The sequence below is a fragment of the Macaca thibetana genome, chromosome 3 (genome assembly GCF_024542745.1).
Source record: "Macaca thibetana thibetana isolate TM-01 chromosome 3, ASM2454274v1, whole genome shotgun sequence".
Lineage (NCBI taxonomy): Eukaryota > Metazoa > Chordata > Mammalia > Primates > Cercopithecidae > Macaca > Macaca thibetana.
In genome coordinates, this window is record NC_065580.1 from 28584233 (window position 1) to 28607059 (window position 22827).

At 48.9% G+C, this 22827-nt stretch overlaps 1 protein-coding gene and 1 long non-coding RNA gene across 4 annotated transcripts in view; one reads left to right on the forward strand and one right to left on the reverse strand.

Annotated features, from left to right (window-relative positions):
- The window catches only part of COPG2 (COPI coat complex subunit gamma 2), a 165799-nt gene that overhangs the window by 120918 nt on the left and 22054 nt on the right, over window positions 1-22827 (forward strand). For all 3 annotated transcript variants that reach the window (XM_050782491.1, XM_050782492.1, XM_050782493.1), the window contains one exon: window positions 14-185. In XM_050782491.1, the coding sequence (XP_050638448.1) occupies window positions 14-185 (172 nt within the window). The remainder of the gene's footprint in view (window positions 1-13; window positions 186-22827) is intronic.
- LOC126949728 (uncharacterized) lies at window positions 7967-20534 on the reverse strand. Its single transcript, XR_007723901.1, has 2 exons — window positions 18899-20534; window positions 7967-9959 (listed from the first exon to the last, which is right to left on the reverse strand). It is a non-coding gene; the product is annotated as an uncharacterized LOC126949728 (long non-coding RNA).

Consider the following 22827-nt stretch of genomic DNA (forward strand, 5'->3'; position numbering starts at 1 on the left):
ACTGACTTTTCAGTTTGACTGCACCAACACTCTCAATGACCAGCTGCTGGAAAAAGTGACAGTGCAGATGGAGCCATCAGATTCCTATGAAGTGCTGTGTTGTATCCCAGCCCCCAGCCTTCCTTATAACCAACCAGGAATATGTTACACTCTTGTTCGTTTGCCTGATGATGACCCTACAGCAGGTACTAACCCTTAGAAGGGAGGAGATACTTACGTGATTCAGAATGCATTACCTTGAGAGCGCTTCAACTCTTCCAATGCTCAGTTTAAGAATGTGATGCTTTTCTAGAATTTAATGTAATGATAATGAGTGTGTGTGTGTATGTGTTTGTGTGTGTGTGTGAATATATATATTTATAAAATTGGTTACTGCTGCAGAAATAATTTTAAAACTAAATCTCTGAGTAAAATTTGCTAAACACTTAATCTTAAAAGAGAAACTGAGTGTGTATAGCACAAAAAGGAACTCAAGCTTTCTGTTGGAATAATGTGACCACTTGTGACAGTTCATATACCTGATGTCTCCTATGAAGAATCTTGACCCACTTCTCCTCAAAGTTTCTATCTAGTTAGATTGAACTTGGTTATGTAGTAGATGGTTGACATTTTAAAATATATCATTTTTGAAGGTCCTGTAGCATAAGGCTGGTGTCTGAGAGCATGTCTCAGCCTAGTGAGTGGCTTAGCCAACCATGTGTGTCCACATTAAGAAGGGCTTTTAATTCCCAGCTTGACCCATATGCAGTCTTTGCAGGGGGAAAAACAGCCCCTAAAAGGCAGCCAGCTAGTGTCAGTAGTAGTATTTACTTATTTGGAGACTTGGGAAGGTCTCATGACCTATCTCTTGTGAATGTCAAGTATTTGTTCTACTTGATTCCCCCCACCGCCATTTTCCTCCTTGATTTCTTCTCATATTCATTGCACAATATTCATAACTGTTACCCAATTTTCACAGAAATAAGCACACACATCACATTTATGTTTTGAATAACTTTTACTGCTCATAAGTACAGGAAAAACAGAAGTTAAAAAATTAACAAATACTGGGGAAGTTACAGAGTTACAAGAAATCATAAAAGCACTAGTAAATAGTTATCCCTGGTCATCATTCAGTTACATTTGGGGCTTAACCTGCTTTCTTTTAGCCCCTCTCCAAACTCCCTTCTTAGATGTTGGTTCCTGGGAGCCTCTGTCCAGTCTTATCTGTGTTAGGTGATAGACCAGGCTGCTCAGACTCTAGCGCGAGGTAGATTCAAGTTGGCACCACTGCTGTGTCTGAATCCCAGGTTGTTCCCTCTGGCCCTGGGTGGAACTCTACTTCTATCCTCTAGCCACCCTGGATCCATAACCCCCTGAGTAGGAAGGCACTTTCCTATCTGGCCTCCAGTATTTCTCCTTTGAGCTCAAGATTATCTGGCTTTAACCTTTAATTACCTCCTTTATCCCTTTGTGAGGTTTCTCTAGTTCCATTTCCTTATAACTTCGCTTTCTCTCCTGGTCTGTTTTTCTCTCCAGTTAGATTTGTCTGAAATATGTCCACGAGCCAGTAATTAAGCTGGCTCTACTCTTAAGTAAACCTAGTTTTATTTACCCTTTTCTAAACTAGTATTTGGGCCCAATCTTAATGTAGTCCTGTGGCTTCTACCATTGTCTGGAGAGATTCTGCACTTCGTCAGTTCTTTTCCAGTAGCCATCTTTCCATGTTTCAAAATTCCTCCCGCTATTCTACCTCTCACTATTCTACCTCTCACCAACATCCTGTTTTTTAAGGGATGCTATTACTTTGCCACTTACTTTCAGAGGGAAGTGAAATGCTGAACCCATTGAAGAATCAGTCCCTTGCCAATTGAGAATACTAGCTCTTCCCACTTCCCCAGGTTCATTTTGCTAACTAATAACTCAGGTGGCTCACACCCCAGGAAGTATTCTTAACAGAATCTAAGAAGTACAATTTTATAATACCAAAATACACAAAACAGCAATATAGAAATTACATATAGCATAGGAAAAAACCAACAACAACAACAGAAAACATTTCCACCAAGAGAGAAAAAGAGGAGAGGTTTTCTTGCCCCTGTTCACTAAGGATTTTTAAAACATAGATCTTACAGATTAGCCCAGAGATTTCAACATTTGGTCTGCTGGCTATGGACTCTTTTGCTTGATGGTTTGATTTTTGTTTATAAAAGTTTGGCATTTAGGGAATTGTTTAAAGTTTCGTTAGTACTAAGTTTATATTTGACCCATCATATACCTACTTAAAAACAAACTCCTTTCTATTTAGTTTTTATCAGAATTCTCAAATTTTTAATCCATGGCCAATCTAAAGTCTATGCTATGCAATGAAAGAAGTGAAATACCAGGGCATAGATGGTAATAGGTATCTTCTACCCATTCCTTCCTTTTTGCATTTTCCCATCACAGATAGTCCAAATTTTACCTATCACCTCAAGGTCTTAAACATCAATATGTCTCATTTCAGAAAAATAATGTTTTTCCTTATAATCACAGTGAAAAAACAGAAATTCTTGGTTGTTTCCTTCAACTTGAAAACAGTATAGCATAATAGAAAGAAATATGGGTTTGATAGACAGATGAGGATTTGAATTCTGGCCCTGCTACATACTGACTGTGTGATCTTGGACAAATTATTTGATCTCTTAGAACTGTTATAAGATAAAATGAAATGAAATAATAGGTAAATTGCTTCACATGGTGCCAGACACATAGAACCTTTTAGTGTTTGATTCTAGAATTATCCACTTTCTTCCTTTATCTTCTCTAAAAATGAAGTCTTCTAGAGTTCAAAAGACACGTATCCTCTAATCTCTTCCAGAAAGTTGTTCCATCAGTTATCCTTTCTTTGATCGATCTTTAATCTTTTCTACTCCCCTTACTTTATAAATGTATACAAATCTACCCTATCTGAAAAAATTTGCTGTAACCCAACATCAATATATTACCATAACACCTTCTTGCAAAGGTTGGGCAATTTCTTGAAAGACTAGGGACATGCTAATAATTAGTCCTACTTATTATCTTTCTTCCTCCAAGACCTTGTCCTTTACCTAAAAAGTTTTCGAAAAGCCTTTAAGGCAGCATTCCTTCTAAGCATTCATTCTCTTTCAGCAGCTCTGTTTCCCCTGAATATTTATTGCACCTGTAACAATATATATTATATACACAACATTCTACCAATTGTTCCCCATTTTGGACCTTTTTAATGCCACTACCAACTTAACTTTTTATTCCACTGCCTATTCAGAACCATTCTAATCTTTATATTGCTTTTATCAGGTTTTATTGTATCATATTTCTTATTATCTGGAACATTTCAACAAATATTAATAACTTATTTTAAAACAGTCTTTAATTCTAAGATCAGCTGTAACAGTACATGTATGTGAGTTTATTTTCTCTGATTTTCGTTGGAAATATTGCCTGCCATATAATGATTCATAATTATTTTAATTTCTCGACTTTCTGCCTACACTTCCTTAAAGTGCCATCTTAAGCTACTATACAATCTGATGGATTTCGAGGTCTTCTCTGAATCTGTAGTCGCCCTTCCATTATTTTCTGTTCAGTATTAACCATATTAACTTGGCATTCTGTACTAAAAACACAACTTCAGTTAAGTAAGATTTGCCTCAGAGTTTTTTACTTTTAACACTTCCACTCACCCACTGGGATCCATATTAATGAGGCTCAGTGAAACTGCATTCTTCTAAGCCAAGCATTTAATCTGAATTTTAACTCAAATACTAAAAAAAAAGCAGGATTGGTAGAACATTATGATTCAGCCACCCTTTCCCCTTCCTTTGTCACTAGAATTTGTTTCAGCCTGGCTTTAAAATCAATATTCCTACAGTCTAACCCATTGAAAGACCTGCCAGGATTTTCAGTCTGAGATCTCCTTATTTACCAACTCATTTCTTTTGTACATTCCTCAAACTCACTGAAATTGCCCTAATTTCCTTTCAAGCCATCTTCCTATCCTATTTGGTATCCCTTTTCTACCCCATCATCCTCAATGTCTCTAATTTTTATTGCTGACCTTACTTAAATGATCTTATCTCTACAGAATGCAATTTAATCATGGTATACCCACTCATTTCTGCCTTTTGCCTTAGGGGAAAAACAAAACAAAACCCTGCTCTATTGGTACTGCCCAGTCTTTGTTCATCTGTCCTTTAAATTTCGATTCACAATGTGAATATGTATAAGCTTCCTCCGTGACCCACCTCCAGTGTTCAAAACATTTCCTTCCTGTTCTCTTGGTGTCCAACATACCTGCATCCTTGGCTAGTAGAACTGACTTCTGAGGATTGCTGATGAAGCTCATCCTTCAGACTCCACTTCATAAACCTATCTCTACATGGGACCGTTTATTCTCCTGACTCCAGCATTCATCACGTGTTTCACTCAAGGAGCTTTAAGGCAGCCACCAAATTCTCTAATAACAAGTTCTTTCTATGTACTTTTCCTCTTTGCCATTATTCCATACTTTGGATTAAGGAGCAACAAAACCCACCGTACCAACTCTGACATTCCTAAATCTCAAAGTGATTTAAACTGTATACTGTCCCCTTAATTTCAATCTTGTTAAACAGAGTAATACTTCCTTCTCATTTTGGCTCTGCTGATTTTGTTGGAGACCACATTAAACACATAGTAACCTATGTCCAACCCCCACACTTGCAAATTTTACATTGTTAATGGTTTGCTTTCAAAATCCTGACTTAGTGATTGCCATCACTGCCTTCCATATCGGTTGGGGTTGCTTTACCGTCACCCTCTACAAAGTTTCTTCTTTGTCTGTTTTCCCATTCAATGAAGTAGTTACCATGACAGGTGAAGCGTTGTCACCCCACTTTCTTGTCGTCTAGGATTTCACTTCTATTCCCTAAAATTTTCTTACACTCAGCCATGATACTGAACATACCACTGACTTGTCCCTGAGATTTGTCAGTGCCCCCACTTTGGGAACTCTGCATTCCAACTTCCCCTATTCCATGTCAGCCCTTTTACTGATACTAAGCCCGGCAAAAATTAATAAGGTTATGTCCCCTCATCACACCTCTCCTTCATTCCTCCCTTGGCTTACCCACACCATGCTTTCTCCTCCATGACCTGTGTCAAACACTTTGCCCCTTTTGGGCAAAAAGGAGGATTCTCTACGTTCACACCCACACTCTTGCTCTTGGCATGCCTCCCTTGCTGCAACACATGCCCTGATCCTCTCGTCAAGCTCACCTCTCTAAGCTGCTGGGCTCCATAACCTGCTCCGACTCATTCTTCTTGCCCATTGGGGAACACCTCTCCTCTGTCCCGCTCTCCCATATGCTGCAAACTCACCCTCTGCTCTCGCAGCTCCCAGCTCCTGGGCCCAGGCTGATCGTATCTCCTGCTTTCCTCCTCTACTGCATAGCACGGCACTGTCCCACCTGCACCCTCCTGCGTTCTCTCAGCACCACCTGTGATTCTGCCACTGGCCTAAGTCGTGTTCTCAGGTGTGTCCTCCCTTCTTGACCTGGCCCCACACACACTGCTCCACCAGACGCAGTCCTCTCTGTGTCACACGTCCTGTACTGAATCCACCTGCTCTGCTGTCCATGCTCACGTCCCAGTGGCCCAGGCTCTGAGTCCTTTCCAGGGCCCCACAACCCTGACTCCCCTAAGCCTTCCTGATTCCTTTCACGTTCTTTCTTTTACATTGTGTAAAAACACTCTGGGGAGCCTCTGCCTCTGAATCTCCTACCTTCTACCTTCTTCCTGTCACCACAGCAGTTTTGTCTTTGTCACTCATTCATGTCTCACTCTCTGCCCATCCTCATCCCCCTGGTACAAACACACCCAGTTTCAACCTGACTCTCCTGTCCCACCCTCCTCCCACCTCCTCCCTCCTTAGCGCCCATGTCTTCAAGATGCTCTCCTTCCACGCTGTCTCCATTCCCCTTTGCACCTTCCCTCCTTGTGACAACAGATCCCCTGCTCTCTGCTCTCACCCACACAGCCCACGTCCTCTGTGTCACTGGGCCCTTCTCTGGGCCTGACTCCTCCACCTGAGTCCTCCAGTCTGGGACCGAGGCGTTGGAAACCCCAGCTCCACCACCACGGTCCCGGTGCCTTTTCGGCTACATCCATTTGCTCGCTGTCATCCTTGTCCTGGTCTGTTGGGAGCTGTGTTCCCACACCTGACAGTCTTGACCCTGATGCCTCCATCAGCCCTGCTGCACGTGTGTCTTCCCCTCGCATTCCACATGTCTGCCGGCTCTCCATCCTCCCGCGTCCACCAGTGATTCTCACCCGAGGATGCAGGACCCCAAGGCGGCCTATCAGAAGCATCGTTGGGGCTCGGTTTCCTCTTTTGCTATTGTCTGTGTTCCTTTTAGAGATTGCTTTTTTTTTCCCTCTTACTTTTTCTGAGCTGAACACTGCTCACCCCTCAGATGATTGGATAGGCCTGCCTGGGGGTTCATGCCCCCAGCCCTCCCTCGGGTGGAACCCACCCCCCACCCCAGATAAGAATCACTGATGTGGACGGCCACTGTGACTCCCTGGCATCACTCCCTCATTTCACACCTAGACCATTCTAATGCTTGCCATTAAACTTCCCACTCAACACATCTCATCTTTTGCCTCCCCACCCTCATTAGGCCTGGAACTGTCTGCCTGGAACCACGTCATTCCTTCCCTATTTGCCCTTTAACATACCTCTGACCCCAAACACCAGTCTGTATTGGAAACTTGTTCTTTTAATGCTTCCCCACCCCATAGTTCTTGTCCTCCCACCTGGTAGAACTCTTAGGGACTGTGTCAGTATCTTCGGCCTCAGCCTGTTTCTTATGGGTGCTTACTATTGTCAGTTTTCCTTAATCCCCACTCCTTTTTTCAGATCCCTTACAAGATAGGCCTACAGAAACTTCCCCCTTTGTTTCCCAAGTTCTAAGTTGTTCCCTAAAAACCAGCCATTTACCTTGACCTTTCAACCTACAAGAAACCACTTTCATTTACTTCTTTTGGTGGATTTAGACGTCTTCCCCAGCCTATATTCATCACCCGCAACATTAGATATGTAACCCACCAGCTCAGTTAAATAAGAGTTTCCTCCAATCCAGAACTTGGCTCGATTCTCCCCATCTGGTTCCCTACCTCCTCTCCCACTCACACCCCACTGCTCCCAATCCTTCCCTCCTTTCCAACCCAGTCAATCCCAACCCAAATCCCATCCCAAACCCCATGCCCTGCACCCAACCCACGCTTCCCCACTGCATCCATAGCAAAGAGCCTGGCCCAGGATTCACACTTTTGCAACAAAGTTCAATGCTTTAAGAGCAGCCATTCCTTCCTGCCCGTTGCTGTCCACCCCTTTTACGCTTTCCATTCCCCAAGCTGAACCTTGAAGGCTGCTCTGAGCACTCCAAATTCCTTTGTTCCTACTCTGGGACCTCCCCTTTCACCTTGCTTCACCTGTGGCTGTCCTGCCTATGGCTGTCCTGCCTGTGACTGTCCTGCCCAGTTCCCTTCCACCATACTTTCTGCCCTCCATCCTTCCCTGGGGGCCCCTCCACCCTGTCTGTCTTCTGTAGGTGACTCCCCTGTTGCACTGCCTCATTGTCCCACTTCCACATTCTTTCTTGCAGCCTTTCCCCTTGTGACATATTTCTTCTCTGCTTCCTTGGCCAAAGGAAGACATCTGCCTCTCTGTGGCCTATATTTCTCTCAATCACCGAGGACCTGTCACTTCATCAGACTCAGTCATCTCTTCTCCATAGGGATGTGCTCACTACTTTGACCTGCTTTCACCACTCAAACTCTTCCATCCTCTCTCTATCCCATCTTCTCTTCAAGAACTGTTTTCTGTGGCTCCTCCAGATCTTCCACTGATTCAGGCCAGCACCTCCCCTTAGGCTGCCTTTTCCTTCCCCTCTTCCACTCCAGCCTTGTTTCCTCTTTTCTCTTTCTGTTCCATGAAGTGAGTTCCACAAAACCCTACAGCCAGTCCTGCCACTTCCTCCTCTTCCTCCTTTCTTCATCTCCATTATTTCCATTTACCTTGGATAGGGCCCCGGTGAGCCCATGCACCCCTGCCCATCACGCCTGATCTTGCAGTACTCATTGAAGCCATCTGGATCCACCATTTCTTCTTTGCCTCTTGGCCACACTACCTTTACTATACCCTTGTTTAGAATTTAAGACCTTCTTCTTATACAAGTCCTGCCATCCATCCTGTTCTGCGTTTCCTCCTCTCTGCCCTCTAGAAAAAGTCTCCAAAAATGAAGCCCCCGTATCAGCACCCTATCCAACCTCTGGGCGTATTCCCTCCCACTGTGCCCATTTACTATTAACCTAATCTCCCACTAAATCTAAGATGCTACCTGTGTTTGAAGGCTCCCCTTCCTCCTTCACTGCACCTCTGTAGTAAAGTGTGGTGTAGTGCATATTTTCAGTTGCAAGCTACAGCTCTATCTTCTCAGGCTCCCTTGACAACAGAAGCTCAGACTCAGTGGTCACTGGAAATTGTCTCCTGTCCATTAGTTCCCTCTAACACTTGCAAGCACCTTTCTGCCCACATACTAGACTCATGAGTCCATCCCCAAACCCCCAGCCCCCAAGGTTTACCTGCCAGTAGGTTCCATGCAGGTGCTGTCTGAATGTGCAGTGATGCCCCATTTCCTCCATTTACCCTGAGCGACTTAGGCACTTTCCCTCTACTGTCATTTCCTAAGGATCCACTTCTGAAAAGCCTGGGATTTTGCCTCCCTACCCTAATCCTACGGGTTGGCCTTGATAAGAGGCATGATACCAACTTCTCTGAGATCTGATAAAGCCCCATTTGGGGAACTCTGATTTCCTCCTTCCCCTTTTCTGCATCAGACCCTGTATGGACACTAAGCTCCCCACAAGTTCATGATATTCTTTCCCCTCATGCACCACAAATCTCTCTTTTCCCATCAGCTTCCCTGACCCCACTCACATCACACCACCTCAAATGGCTGCCCCACTCCATTGTCTCACTTTTTCCACACAAGGTTCACATTTAATTCCTACACCACTGTTGCCTCCCACTTTCATCTTCCAGACATGCTCCACCTCCTCTTCAACATCCAGTCCTGCATGCCCTGCCACCTGCAGGTCAATCCACAAACTCAGGAATCTTTCCTGAGCTCTGACCCCTTCCTGCCCTGCCCCCACTGATGCCACCACTGCCAGCTTCCATGTCCTCAACCTGCTGTAATAGGTCCATCTCCTGTCTCAGTTCACCCCTAACCATCCTATATTCTCAGTTCTGCCTCTAAGGAACAGTGGTTTCCTCTCTCTGTTGTGTCCTCTGGCCTTTCATCGTCTCACCATGCCCTTTATTGAGACACTGTCCTCAATGTTTCCAAGGTGCCAGCACCTCTACACCCTGTTTCTGTGGCCTCATCTCACCTCTCCTTCATTCCTCCCTTGGCTTACCCACACCATGCTTTCTCCTCCATGACCTGTGTCAAACACTTTGCCCCTTTTGGGCAAAAAGGAGGATTCTCTACGTTCACACCCACACTCTTGCTCTTGGCATGCCTCCCTTGCTGCAACACATGCCCTGATCCTCTCGTCAAGCTCACCTCTCTAAGCTGCTGGGCTCCATAACCTGCTCCAACTCATTCTTCTTGCCCATTGGGGAACACCTCTCCTCTGTCCCGCTCTCCCATATGCTGCAAACTCACCCTCTGCTCTCGCAGCTCCCAGCTCCTGGGCCCAGGCTGATCGTATCTCCTGCTTTCCTCCTCTACTGCATAGCACGGCACTGTCCCACCTGCACCCTCCTGCGTTCTCTCAGCACCACCTGTGATTCTGCCACTGGCCTAATTCGTGTTCTCAGGTGTGTCCTCCCTTCTTGACCTGGCCCCACACACACTGCTCCACCAGACGCAGTCCTCTCTGTGTCACACGTCCTGTACTGAATCCACCTGCTCTGCTGTCCATGCTCAGAGCCTGGGACTCAGTGGCCCAGGCTCTGAGTCCTTTCCAGGGCCCCACAACCCTGACTCCCCTAAGCCTTCCTGATTCCTTTCACGTTCTTTCTTTTACATTGTGTAAAAACACTCTGGGGAGCCTCTGCCTCTGAATCTCCTACCTTCTTCCTGTCACCACAGCAGTTTTGTCTTTGTCACTCATTCATGTCTCACTCTCTGCCCATCCTCATCCCCCTGGTACAAACACACCCAGTTTCAACCTGACTCTCCTGTCCTGCCTGAGACCCGGCTCCTCCACTCCTCCCGGGTGCTCCTGTCAGTCCCACCCTCCTCCCCCCTCCTCCCTCCTTAGCGCCCATGTCTTCAAGACGCTCTCCTTCCACGCTGTCTCCATTCCCCTTTGCACCTTCCCTCCTTGTGACAACAGATCCCCTGCTCTCTGCTCTCACCCACACAGCCCATGTCCTCTGTGTCACTGGGCCCTTCTCTGGGCCTGACTCCTCCACCTGAGTCTTCCAGTCTGGGACCGAGGCGTTGGAAACCCCAGCTCCACCACCAAGGTCCCGGTGCCTTTTCAGCTACATCCATTTGCTCGCTGTCATCCTTGTCCTGGTCTGTCGGGAACTGTGTTCCCACACCTGACAGTCTTGACCCTGATGCCTCCATCAGCCCCGCCGCACATGCGTCTTCCCCTCGCACTCCACATGTCTGCCGGCTCTCCATCCTCCCGCGTCCACCAGTGATTCTCACCCGAGGATGCAGGACCCCAAGGCGGCCTATCAGAAGCATCGTTGGGGCTCGGTTTCCTCTTTTGCTATTGTCTGTGTTCCTTTTAGAGATTGCTTTTTTTTTCCCCTTACTTTTTCTGAGCTGAACACTGCTCACCCCTCAGATGATTGGATAGGCCTGCCTGGGGGTTCATGCCCCCAGCCCTCCCTCGGGTGGAACCCACCCCCCACCCCAGATAAGAATCACTGATGTGGACGGCCACTGTGACTCCCTGGCATCACTCCCTCATTTCACACCTAGACCATTCTAATGCTTGCCATTTAACTTCCCACTCAACACATCTCATCTTTTGCCTCCCCACCCTCATTAGGCCTGGAACTGTCTGCCTGGAACCACGTCATTCCTTCCCTATTTGCCCTTTAACACACCTCTGACCCCAAACACCAGTCTGTATTGGAAACTTGTTCTTTTAATGCTTCCCCACCCCATACTTCTTGTCCTCCCACCTGATAGAACTCTTAGGGACTGTGTCAGTATCTTCGGCCTCAACCTGTTTCTTATGGGTGCTTACTATTGTCAGTTTTCCTTAATCCCCACTCCTTTTTTCAGATCCCTTACAAGATAGGCCTACAGAAACTTCCCCCTTTGTTTCCCAAGTTCTAAATTGTTTCCTAAAAACCAGCCATTTACCTGACCTTTCAACCTACAAGAAACCACTTTCATTTACTTCTTTTGGTGGATTTAGACGTCTTCCCCAGCCTATATTCATCACCCGCAACATTAGATATGTAACCCACCAGCTCAGTTAAATAAGAGTTTCCTCCAATCCAGAACTTGGCTCGATTCTCCCCATCTGGTTCCCTACCTCCTCTCCCACTCACACCCCACTGCTCCCAATCCTTCCCTCCTTTCCAACCCAGTCAATCCCAACCCAAACCCCATCCCCTGCACCCAACCCACCCTTCCCCACTGCATCCATAGCAAAGAGCCTGGCCCAGGATTCACACTTTTGCAACAAAGTTCAATGCTTTAAGAGCAGCCATTCCTTCCTGCCCGTTGCTGTCCACCCCTTTTACGCTTTCCATTCCCCAAGCTGAACCTTGAAGGCTGCTCTGAGCACTCCAGATTCCTTTGTTCCTACTCTGGGACCTCCCCTTTCACCTTGCTTCACCTGTGGCTGTCCTGCCTATGGCTGTCCTGCCTGTGACTGTCCTGCCCAGTTCCCTTCCACCATACTTTCTGCCCTCCATCCTTCCCTGGGGGCCCCTCCACCCTGTCTGTCTTCTGTAGGTGACTCCCCTGTTGCACTGCCTCATTGTCCCACTTCCACATTCTTTCTTGCAGCCTTTCCCCTTGTGACATATTTCTTCTCTGCTTCCTTGGCCAAAGGAAGACATCTGCCTCTCTGTGGCCCATATTTCTCTCAATCACCGAGGACCTGTCACTTCATCAGACTCAGTCATCTCTTCTCCATAGGGATGTGCTCACTACTTTGACCTGCTTTCACCACTCAAACTCTTCCATCCTCTCTCTATCCCATCTTCTCTTCAAGAACTGTTTTCTGTGGCTCCTCCAGATCTTCCACTGATTCAGTCCAGCACCTCCCCTTAGGCTGCCTTTTCCTTCCCCTCTTCCACTCCAGCCTTGTTTCCTCTTTTCTCTTTCTGTTCCATGAAGTGAGTTCCACAAAACCCTACAGCCAGTCCCGCCACTTCCTCCTGTTCCTCCTTTCTTCATCTCCATTATTTCCATTTACCTTGGATAGGGCCCCGGTGAGCCCATGCACCCCTGCCCATCACGCCTGATCTTGCAGTACTCATTGAAGCCATCTGGATCCACCATTTCTTCTTTGCCTCTTGGCCACACTACCTTTACTATACCCTTGGACCCTTGTTTAGAATTTAAGACCTTCTTCTTATACAAGTCCTGCCATCCATCCTGTTCTGCGTTTCTTCCTCTCTGCCCTCTAGAAAAAGTCTCCAAAAATGAAGCCCCCGTATCAGCACCCTATCCAACCTCTGGGCGTATTCCCTCCCACTGTGCCCATTTACTATTAACCTAATCTCCCACTAAATCTAAGATGCTACCTGTGTTTGAAGGCTCCCCTTCCTCCTTCACTGCACCTCTGTAGTAAAGTGTGGTGTAGTGCATATTTTCAGTTGCAAGCTACAGCTCTATCTTCTCAGGCTCCCTTGACAACAGAAGCTCAGACTCAGTGGTCACTGGAAATTGTCTCCTGTCCATTAGTTCCCTCTAACACTTGCAAGCACCTTTCTGCCCACATACTAGACTCATGAGTCCATCCCCAAACCCCCAGCCCCCAAGGTTTACCTGCCAGTAGGTTCCATGCAGGTGCTGTCTGAATGTGCAGTGATGCCCCATTTCCTCCATTTTACCCTGAGCGACTTAGGCACTTTCCCTCTACTGTCATTTCCTAAGGATCCACTTCTGAAAAGCCTGGGATTTTGCCTCCCTACCCTAATCCTACGGGTTGGCCTTGATAAGAGGCATGATACCAACTTCTCTGAGATCTGATAAAGCCCCATTTGGGGAACTCTGATTTCCTCCTTCCCCTTTTCTGCATCAGACCCTGTATGGACACTAAGCTCCCCACAAGTTCATGATATTCTTTCCCCTCATGCACCACAAATCTCTCTTTTCCCATCAGCTTCCCTGACGCCACTCACATCACACCACCTCAAATGGCTGCCCCACTCCATTGTCTCACTTTTTCCACACAAGGTTCACATTTAATTCCTACACCACTGTTGCCTCCCACTTTCATCTTCCAGACATGCTCCACCTCCTCTTCAACATCCAGTCCTGCATGCCCTGCCACCTGCAGGTCAATCCACAAACTCAGGAATCTTTCCTGAGCTCTGACCCCTTCCTGCCCTGCCCCCACTGATGCCACCACTGCCAGCTTCCATGTCCTCAACCTGCTGTAATAGGTCCATCTCCTGTCTCAGTTCACCCCTAACCATCCTATATTCTCAGTTCTGCCTCTAAGGAACAGTGGTTTCCTCTCTCTGTTGTGTCCTCTGGCCTTTCATCGTCTCACCATGCCCTTTATTGAGACACTGTCCTCAATGTTTCCAAGGTGCCAGCACCTCTACACCCTGTTTCTGTGGCCTCATCTCACCTCTCCTTCATTCCTCCCTTGGCTTACCCACACCATGCTTTCTCCTCCATGACCTGTGTCAAACACTTTGCCCCTTTTGGGCAAAAAGGAGGATTCTCTACGTTCACACCCACACTCTTGCTCTTGGCATGCCTCCCTTGCTGCAACACATGCCCTGATCCTCTCGTCAAGCTCACCTCTCTAAGCTGCTGGGCTCCATAACCTGCTCCGACTCATTCTTCTTGCCCATTGGGGAACACCTCTCCTCTGTCCCGCTCTCCCATATGCTGCAAACTCACCCTCTGCTCTCGCAGCTCCCAGCTCCTGGGCCCAGGCTGATCGTATCTCCTGCTTTCCTCCTCTACTGCATAGCACGGCACTGTCCCACCTGCACCCTCCTGCGTTCTCTCAGCACCACCTGTGATTCTGCCACTGGCCTAATTCGTGTTCTCAGGTGTGTCCTCCCTTCTTGACCTGGCCCCACACACACTGCTCCACCAGACGCAGTCCTCTCTGTGTCACACGTCCTGTACTGAATCCACCTGCTCTGCTGTCCATGCTCACGTCCCAGTGGCCCAGGCTCTGAGTCCTTTCCAGGGCCCCACAACCCTGACTCCCCTAAGCCTTCCTGATTCCTTTCACGTTCTTTCTTTTACATTGTGTAAAAACACTCTGGGGAGCCTCTGCCTCTGAATCTCCTACCTTCTTCCTGTCACCACAGCAGTTTTGTCTTTGTCACTCATTCATGTCTCACTCTCTGCCCATCCTCATCCCCCTGGTACAAACACACCCAGTTTCAACCTGACTCTCCTGTCCTGCCTGAGACCCGGCTCCTCCACTCCTCCCGGGTGCTCCTGTCAGTCCCACCCTCCTCCCCCCTCCTCCCTCCTTAGCGCCCATGTCTTCAAGACGCTCTCCTTCCACGCTGTCTCCATTCCCCTTTGCACCTTCCCTCCTTGTGACAACAGATCCCCTGCTCTCTGCTCTCACCCACACAGCCCACGTCCTCTGTGTCACTGGGCCCTTCTCTGGGCCTGACTCCTCCACCTGAGTCCTCCAGTCTGGGACCGAGGCGTTGGAAACCCCAGCTCCACCATCACGGTCCCGTTGCGTTTTCAGCTACATCCATTTGCTCGCTGTCATCCTTGTCCTGGTCTGTCGGGAACTGTGTTCCCACACCTGACAGTCTTGACCCTGATGCCTCCATCAGCCCCGCCGCACATGCGTCTTCCCCTCGCACTCCACATGTCTGCCGGCTCTCCTTCCTCCCGCGTCCACCAGTGATTCTCACCCGAGGATGCAGGACCCCAAGGCGGCCTATCAGAAGCATCTTTGGGGCTGGGTTTCTTCTTTTGCTGTTACCTGTGTTCCTTTTAGAGATTGCTTTTTTTTCCCTCTTACTTTTTCTGAGCTGAACACTGCTCACCCCTCAGATGATTGGATAGGCCTGCCTGGGGGTCCATGCCCCCAGCCCTCCCTCGGGTGAAACCCACCCCCCACCCCAGATAAGAATCACTGATGTGGACGGCCACCTTGACTCCCTGGCCTTTACTTTCCCATTTCTAGCATTTAGTATTTTGGTAGTTCCAGCTACACTTCCTACTCATAAGACCAGCATTTCCCTCCCCCTGCCCAACAGTCCTGGCACTCTCCACTTGGAATCACCTCATTGTCTTCCCCATTTACCCCTTAACACACACCATGCCCGAAAGCTCAGTCTGCATGACAGAGTTGTGCTTCTGACACCTCCACACCCCACCCTTTATGCCCTAACCCATCTAATTTGACTCCCAGGCACTCAGTTAATACCTTTGGCCTCAATCTAATTTTTGTAGGCCCTTACTACTGACATTTTTCCTTTATCATCCCTCGTCTTTTCAGATCACTGACAAGGTGCTCCCATCGAGACTTGCCATTTTGATGGTCATCGTTCTGTTTGTTTCCCAGAAACCAGCCCTTTACCTTAACCTTTTACCCTTCCTGAGCTACTCTGTGTTTTCTTCTTTTGCTGGACTCAGATGTCTTCTCTAGCCTGTATTCATCAACCTCAACACTCAACATGTAATTGTCCACCAGCTCAGATGAATAACATGGTGTTCTCAATGCCTACAGCTTGGCTCACTTCACCCCACCCCAACCCCTCCCCTAATCCCAGTCCCACTGCCCCTAACCCTGCCCCACCCATTGATCCCCTACCCAAACCCCACCCCAAATCCCACCCCAAACCCCATCCCCTCCACCCAGCCCACCCTTCCCCGCCGGATCCGTAGTAAAGAGCCTGGCCCAAGATTCGCACCTTTGCAACAAAGTTCAATACTTTAAGAGCAGCCATTCCTTCCTGCCCATTGCTGTCCACCCCCCTTACACTTTCCCTTCCCCATGCCGAACCTTGCAGGCTGCTGTGAGCACTCCAGATTCCTTTGTTCCTACTCTGGGACCTGCCCCTTCACCTCACTCCACCTGTGGCTGTCCTCCGTGTGGCTGTCTTGCCTGTGGCTGTCTGCCCAGCTCCCTTCCACCATGGCTGTCTGCCCTCCATCCTTCCCTGGGGGCCCCTCCACCCTGTCTTCTGTAGGTGACTCCCCTGTTGCGCTGCCTCATCGTCCCACTTCCACATTCTTGAAGCCTTTCCCGAAGCCTTTCCCGTTGTGACATATTTCTTCTCTTTTCTTCCTTGGCCAAAGGAAGACATTTGCCTCTCTCTGGCCCATATTTCTCTCAACCACCCAGGGCCTGTCACTTCATCGGACTCAATCATCTCTTCTCCATATGGATGTGCTCACTACTTTGACCTGCTCTCCTCACCGCTCAAACTTTTCCATCCTCTCTCTATCCCACCTTCTCTTCAAGAACTGTTTTCTGTGGCTTCTCCAGATCTTCCACTGATTCAGGCCGGCGCCTTCCCTTAGGCTGCCTTTTCCTTCCCCTCTTCCACTCCAGCCTTGTTTCCTCTTTCGTCTTTCTGTTCCATGAAGTGAGTTCCACAAAACCCTACAGCCAGTCCCGCCACTTCCTCCTCTTCCTCCTTTCTTCATCTCCATTATTTCCATTTACCTTGGATAGGGCCCCAGTGAGCCCATGCACCCCTGCCCATATTGCTTGCTATTGCAGCTGTCCAGATCCACCGTTTCCTCTTTCCCTCTTGGCCACACTACCTTCACTACACCTGTGTTTCAAATGTAAGACCTCCTTCTTACACAGGTTCTGGCCTCCGTCCTGTTATACCTTTCCTCCACTCTTGCCTCCCAAGAAAGAATTACCCTTGCCTCTACCCATCTCCGCCACCCTGACTACCACTGGATTTACTCTGTATTGCTGCATCCCCATTTGCTACCGACCTACTTTTCCCACTAATCCTATGATGCTCCTCTAGGTATGAAGCCTGTGCCCCCCACCCCCATTGGAGCCTCATGACATCTGTGGATATTTTGCTTCACAAGCTGCACCTCCATATCTTTCTCCCACTCTTGGATAGCAAAACCAAGGATTTAGTGATCACTGCAAATTGTCTTCTGTACATTGCTTAGCAGTCCCTCCTCTGCCATTCGTAAGCATCTTTCTGCCCACATACATACTGGACTCAAACCACATGAGTCCATTACCAAGTTCCTGAGTTCCCTGCAAGTGGTTTCTGTGGAGGTGCTGTCTTCATGTGCAGTGATTCCTGATGCCCTCGCTGTATCCCTAGTTACTTTGGCCCTTTCCCCCATTTTCTCCTAAGGGCCTCAATTTGCAAAAATGCCCAGGCTCTTGCTTCTCCAATCTGCTCTGCTCTTACTGTCTGGCTTTAATACTGCTTATTTCAACAATTTGCACTGTGAGGTCTGGCCCAGCCCCCATTTTGGGAATTCTGTGTTCCATCTTCCTGTTTTCCATGTTGGCTCCTCTGGCAGCTCAGCTCTGCCCCACCCTCCTACAAATACATGAGGTTATTTCTCCTCTTATGCCCCTCCTGTCCCTTTCTTTTTCCATCAACATCACTGACCCATCTCACAACCCACATAGTGCCTTCTGACTCCAGACTGGATAAAGTGTGAACCCTTTCACCAGCCGTCCACTGCCTTTTCTTACACTGTTGCCTTTCTGAAAGCCTCTGATTGGTCTTCAGCATCTAGTCCATGTTCCCTACCACCTCAGGGTCAGTCAATGTACTCAAGAGTCTTTTCCTTAAGGTCTGCTCCCAGCCTGACCTGCCCTCACTGCTACTGCCACTGCCAGCTTCTTTGTCCCTAACATGCTGTATTCATTCGTCTGCTGTCTGATTTGAGCTCGGATCATTCTGTCTTCTCCGTTCGGCCACTAGGGAGACACTGGTTTCCTCTCTAAATGGCATCCCCCCGACCTTCCTTCCTCTCACCTTCTCCCTCACTGATACATTGTCCCAACATTTCTGAAGTGCCAAAACCACTGCACCCTCCTTCCACTTTGTTCTCCTCCCACCTCTCCCTCATTCCTTGCTTGTCTTACCTGTACCATGGGCTTCTTCATAGACTTTGTAAAGTTCCTGGATTCCCCGTGTCTCTTCCTCCTTATTGGTCCTTGGCATAGGACCCCCAACCCCAACCCTTGTGCCCCAACCCCTACACCTTGGAGCTTCAGGCTTCTTTCTCCTTGTGAATATTTTGCTTCACAAGCTATACCTCCATTCATTTCTGCCACTCCTGAACAGCAAAACCAAGGATTTTGATACAAATCCTCCTTTGCTGGAACACATTCCCTGATCCTCTCAACAAGCTCACCTCTCTAAGTTGGTCGGCTCCATAAGCTGCTCCAACTCATTCTTCCTGCCCATTGGGAAACACCTCTCCTCTGTCCTGCTTTTCCACGTGCTGCAAACTCACCTCTGTTCTCCCAGCTCCCAGCTCCTAGGCCCAGGTTGGTCGTTTCTCCTGCTTTCCTCCTCTACTGCATAGCACGGCACTGTCCCACCTGCACCCTCCTGCGTTCTCTCAGCACCACCTGTGATTCTCCCACTGGCCTAAGTCGTGTTCTCAGGTGCATCCTCCCTTCTTGACCTGGCCCTTCACCCACTGCTCTGCCAGATGCAGTCATCTCTGCATCCCACATATTGCACCAAATTCACCTGCTCTGCTGTCCATGCTCACGTCCCAGTGGCCCAGGCTATGGGACTTTTCCAGCACCCCACAACCCTGACTCAAGAAGCCTTCCCGATTCTTTTCACACCCCTTTCTCTCACACCATGTGAAAACACTCTGGGGAGCCTCTGCCTCTGAATCCCCTAACTTCTTCCTGTCACCACAGCAGTTCTGTCGTCAGTACTCACTCTTATCTCCCCCTACTCTCCTCCCCACATGCACACAAACACACCCAGTCTCAACCTGACTCTCCTGCCCTGCCTGAGACCCGGCTCCTCCGCTCCTCCTGGGTGCTCCTGTCAGTCCCACCCTCCTCCCGCCTCCTCCCTCCTTAGCACCCATGTCTTCAAGACGCTCTCCTTCCACGCTATCTCCATTCCCCTTTGCACCTTCTCTCCCCGTGACAACAGATCCCCTGCTCTCTGCTCTCACCCACACAGCCCACGTCCTCTGAGTCACTGGGCCCTTCTCTGGGCCTCACTTCTCCACCTGAGTCCTCCAGTCTGGGACCGAGGCGTTGGAAACCCCAGCTCCACCACCATGGTCCCGGTGCCTTTTCGGCTACATCCATTTGCTCGCTGTCATCCTTGTCCTGGTCTGTCGGGAACTGTGTTCCCACACCTGACCGTCTTGACCCTGATGCCTCCATCAGCCCTGCTGCACATGCGTCTTCCCCTCGCGCTCCACATGTCTGCCGGCTCTCCATCCTCCCGCGTCCACCAGTGATTCTCACCCGAGGATGCAGGACCCCAAGGCGGCCTATCAGAAGCATCTTTGGGGCTCGGTTTCCTCTTTTGCTATTGTCTGTGTTCCTTTTAGAGATTGCTTTTTTACCCCCCTTACTTTTTCTGAGCTGAACACTGCTCACCCCTCAGATGATTGGATAGGCCTGCCTGGGGGTCCATGCCCCCAGCCCTCCCTCGGGTGAAACCCACCCCCCACCCCAGATAAGAATCACTGATGTGGACGGCCACTGTGACTCCCTGGCCACCTCGACTCCCTGCAGCCACCTTGGTTCCCTGTACTTCAGTCTCTACAGTTTCAGGCCTGGAGCATTCTAGTGCTTCCCTTTAACTTCTTAATCAAAGATCTCAGCATTTCCTCCTCTGCCCCTCTCAAATAGGCCTGGCACTCTCCACGTGGAACTGCCCCATTCCCTTCCTTCCTTTCTCTCTGAAATACAACATAGGTCGAAGCCCACGCCATGTGAGAGTTGTTTCAATGCCTCCCACCCCACCCTTCGTGCCCCTCCGTGCCACCTGATAGGACTCTCAGGTACTCTGTCCTTACCTTTGGCCTCCACCTGTTCTTCTGAGTATTGACTATTGTCCCTTTTCCTTAATCACCACTTTTATTTTAGATCTGTGGTAAGGTGCCACCCTCCAAGAGACTTCCCTTTTGATCCACGTAATCCTTTTTGTTTGTAAGAATCCAGCCCCTTACCTCGACCTTGCACCTTACCTGAGGCTACTCTCTTTTCTTTTTTCCCTGGATTCAGGGTCTTCCCTAGCCTGAATTCATCACCCTCAACCCTAAACATATATAATCTATCAGTTAAATACAGTGGTGTTCTCAATGCTGGCAGCTTGGCTCAACATACCCCACCCCCCACCCCCCACCCCCCACCCCCCCCGATTCCCTCTCCCCATGCCCTGCCCCACTCCCACCATTCCCAACCCTGCCCACCCATGCAACCCCCACCCAAACCCCATCCCCACCCCAGACCCAAACCCCACCCCGAACCCCATCCCCACCACCCACCCTTCCCCGCCGGATCCGTAGTAAAGAGCCTGGCCCAAGATTCACACCTTTGCAACAAAGTTCAAGGCTTTAAGAACAGCCATTCCTTCCTGTCTATTGCTGTCCACCCCTTTTACGCTTTCCGTTCCCCATGCCGAACCTTGCAGGCTGCTCTGAGCACTCCAGATTCCTTTGTTCCTACTCTGGGACCTGCCCCTTCACCTCACTCCACCTGTGGCTGTCCTGCCTGTGGCTGTCCTGCCCAGCTCCCTTCCACACGCTCTCTGCCCTCCATCCTTCCCTGGGGGCCCCTCCATCCTGTCTTCTGTAGGTGACTCCCCTGTTGTGCTGCCTCATCGTCCCACATCCACATTCTTTCTTGCAGCCTTTCCCCTTGTGACACATTTCTTCTCTTTGCTTCCTTGGCCAAGGGGAGGTACCTGCCTGTCTGTGGCCCATATTTCTCTCAATCACCCAGGGCCTGTCGCTTCATCTGACTCGGTCATCTCTTCTCCATACAGATGTTTTCACTACTTTGACCTGCTCTCCTCACCGCTCAAACTTTTCCATCCTCTCTCTATCCCACCTTCTCTTCAAGAACTATTTTCTGTTGCTCCTCCAGGTCTTCCACTGATTCAGGCCAGTGCCTTCCCTTAGTCTGCCTTTTCCTTACCCTCTTCCACTCCAGCCTTTTCTCCTCCTCTTTCTATTCCATCAAGAAGGTTCCCACAAAACTCCACAGCCAGTCCCGCCACTTCCTTCTCTTCCTCATTTCCTCACCTCCATTATTTCCATTTACCTCGGATATGGCCCCAGTGAGCTGATGCACCCCTGCCATCGTGCCTGCCCATCTGCTACCCATCGAGCCCATCTGGATCCACCATTTCCTCTTGGCCACACTACCTTCACTACACCCATGTTTACAGTTTAAGACTTCTTCTTACACAAGTCCTGCCCTCCATCCTGTTCTACCTTTCCTCCTCTCTTACTCTCTACCTTGAGTCTTCCAAACATGAAGCCCTCATCCCAGCACCCAACACCCTGACCCTCTCCAAACTCGGCATACTCTGTCCCGCTGGGCCCATTTGCTACTGACCTAAACATCTCCCACTTAACTTTTGAAGGCCTTCCTCCTCAGCTTCACTATGAACCTCTGCGTATATTTTGCATTACAAGCTATACCTCCATCCTTTCAGCCATGCTTAAACAGCAGAAACGTGGATGCAGTGATTGTTGCAAATTGTCTCCTTCGCATTGTTTCCTAACAGCTCCTCTGGCCTTTGCAAACACACTTCTACCTACAATCTGGGATCCGTCTGCTTGAGTCCACTGTGAAGTCCCTAAGGTTACCTGTGTGTGGTTTTTACGCAGGTGCCATATTAATGTGCAGTGCTGACCACCTTCCTTTGTTTAACCAGTCACTTTGGCCCTTAACCCACTTTCTCCTAAAGGCTGCCGGAGCTATTGCTTCATTCTGCCTCTGTGGTCTGGTCTTAATACCAGGCATACCATCACCGTGTCCTGAGATGTGCCCACATCCCAGTTTGAGACTCTGAATTCTGCCTCCCCTCTATTCACTCAGCCCCTTTACCAATGTTGAGGCCCTCAAATTCATGAGATTCTCCCCTATTATGCACCTTCTGTCCTTTTTTATGTCCATCAACTCCCTGGACCCATCTTGAGTCTGACATCATGCCTTGAGGACTTGACAGCAGTTTCTGTTTTTCTAGTTAAGATGTACTGCACATCCCCCTACTGTTATTTTCCAGAGACCCTCAGCTTCATCTTCAGCTTCCACTCCCTCCTCTGCCACTTCTAAGTCAATGACTGCACTCTGCAGTCATTTCCTTGATGTCAGCTCCCTTCCTGCCCTGCCCTTGCTGCCAACATTGCCATCCTTTTTATCCACAGTGTGCTGCATTGGATCCATCTGTTATCTTAAGTCACCCTTAACCATCCTACATTTTTGGTTCTACTGTGCTGGAGACAGTTGTTTCCTGTCTCAAAGTCAGTCCACCTGGCCTTCCATCATTTCCTGTGCCCTTCATTGACACTGTGGTCCCCAGCTTTTCCAAGGTGCCAGCATCTTCTAATCCTCCTTGTCTATTGCCATCCTCCCACCTGTCCTTCATTCCTTGCTTGTCTTACCCACACTGTGCTTTGTCATCCATGAACT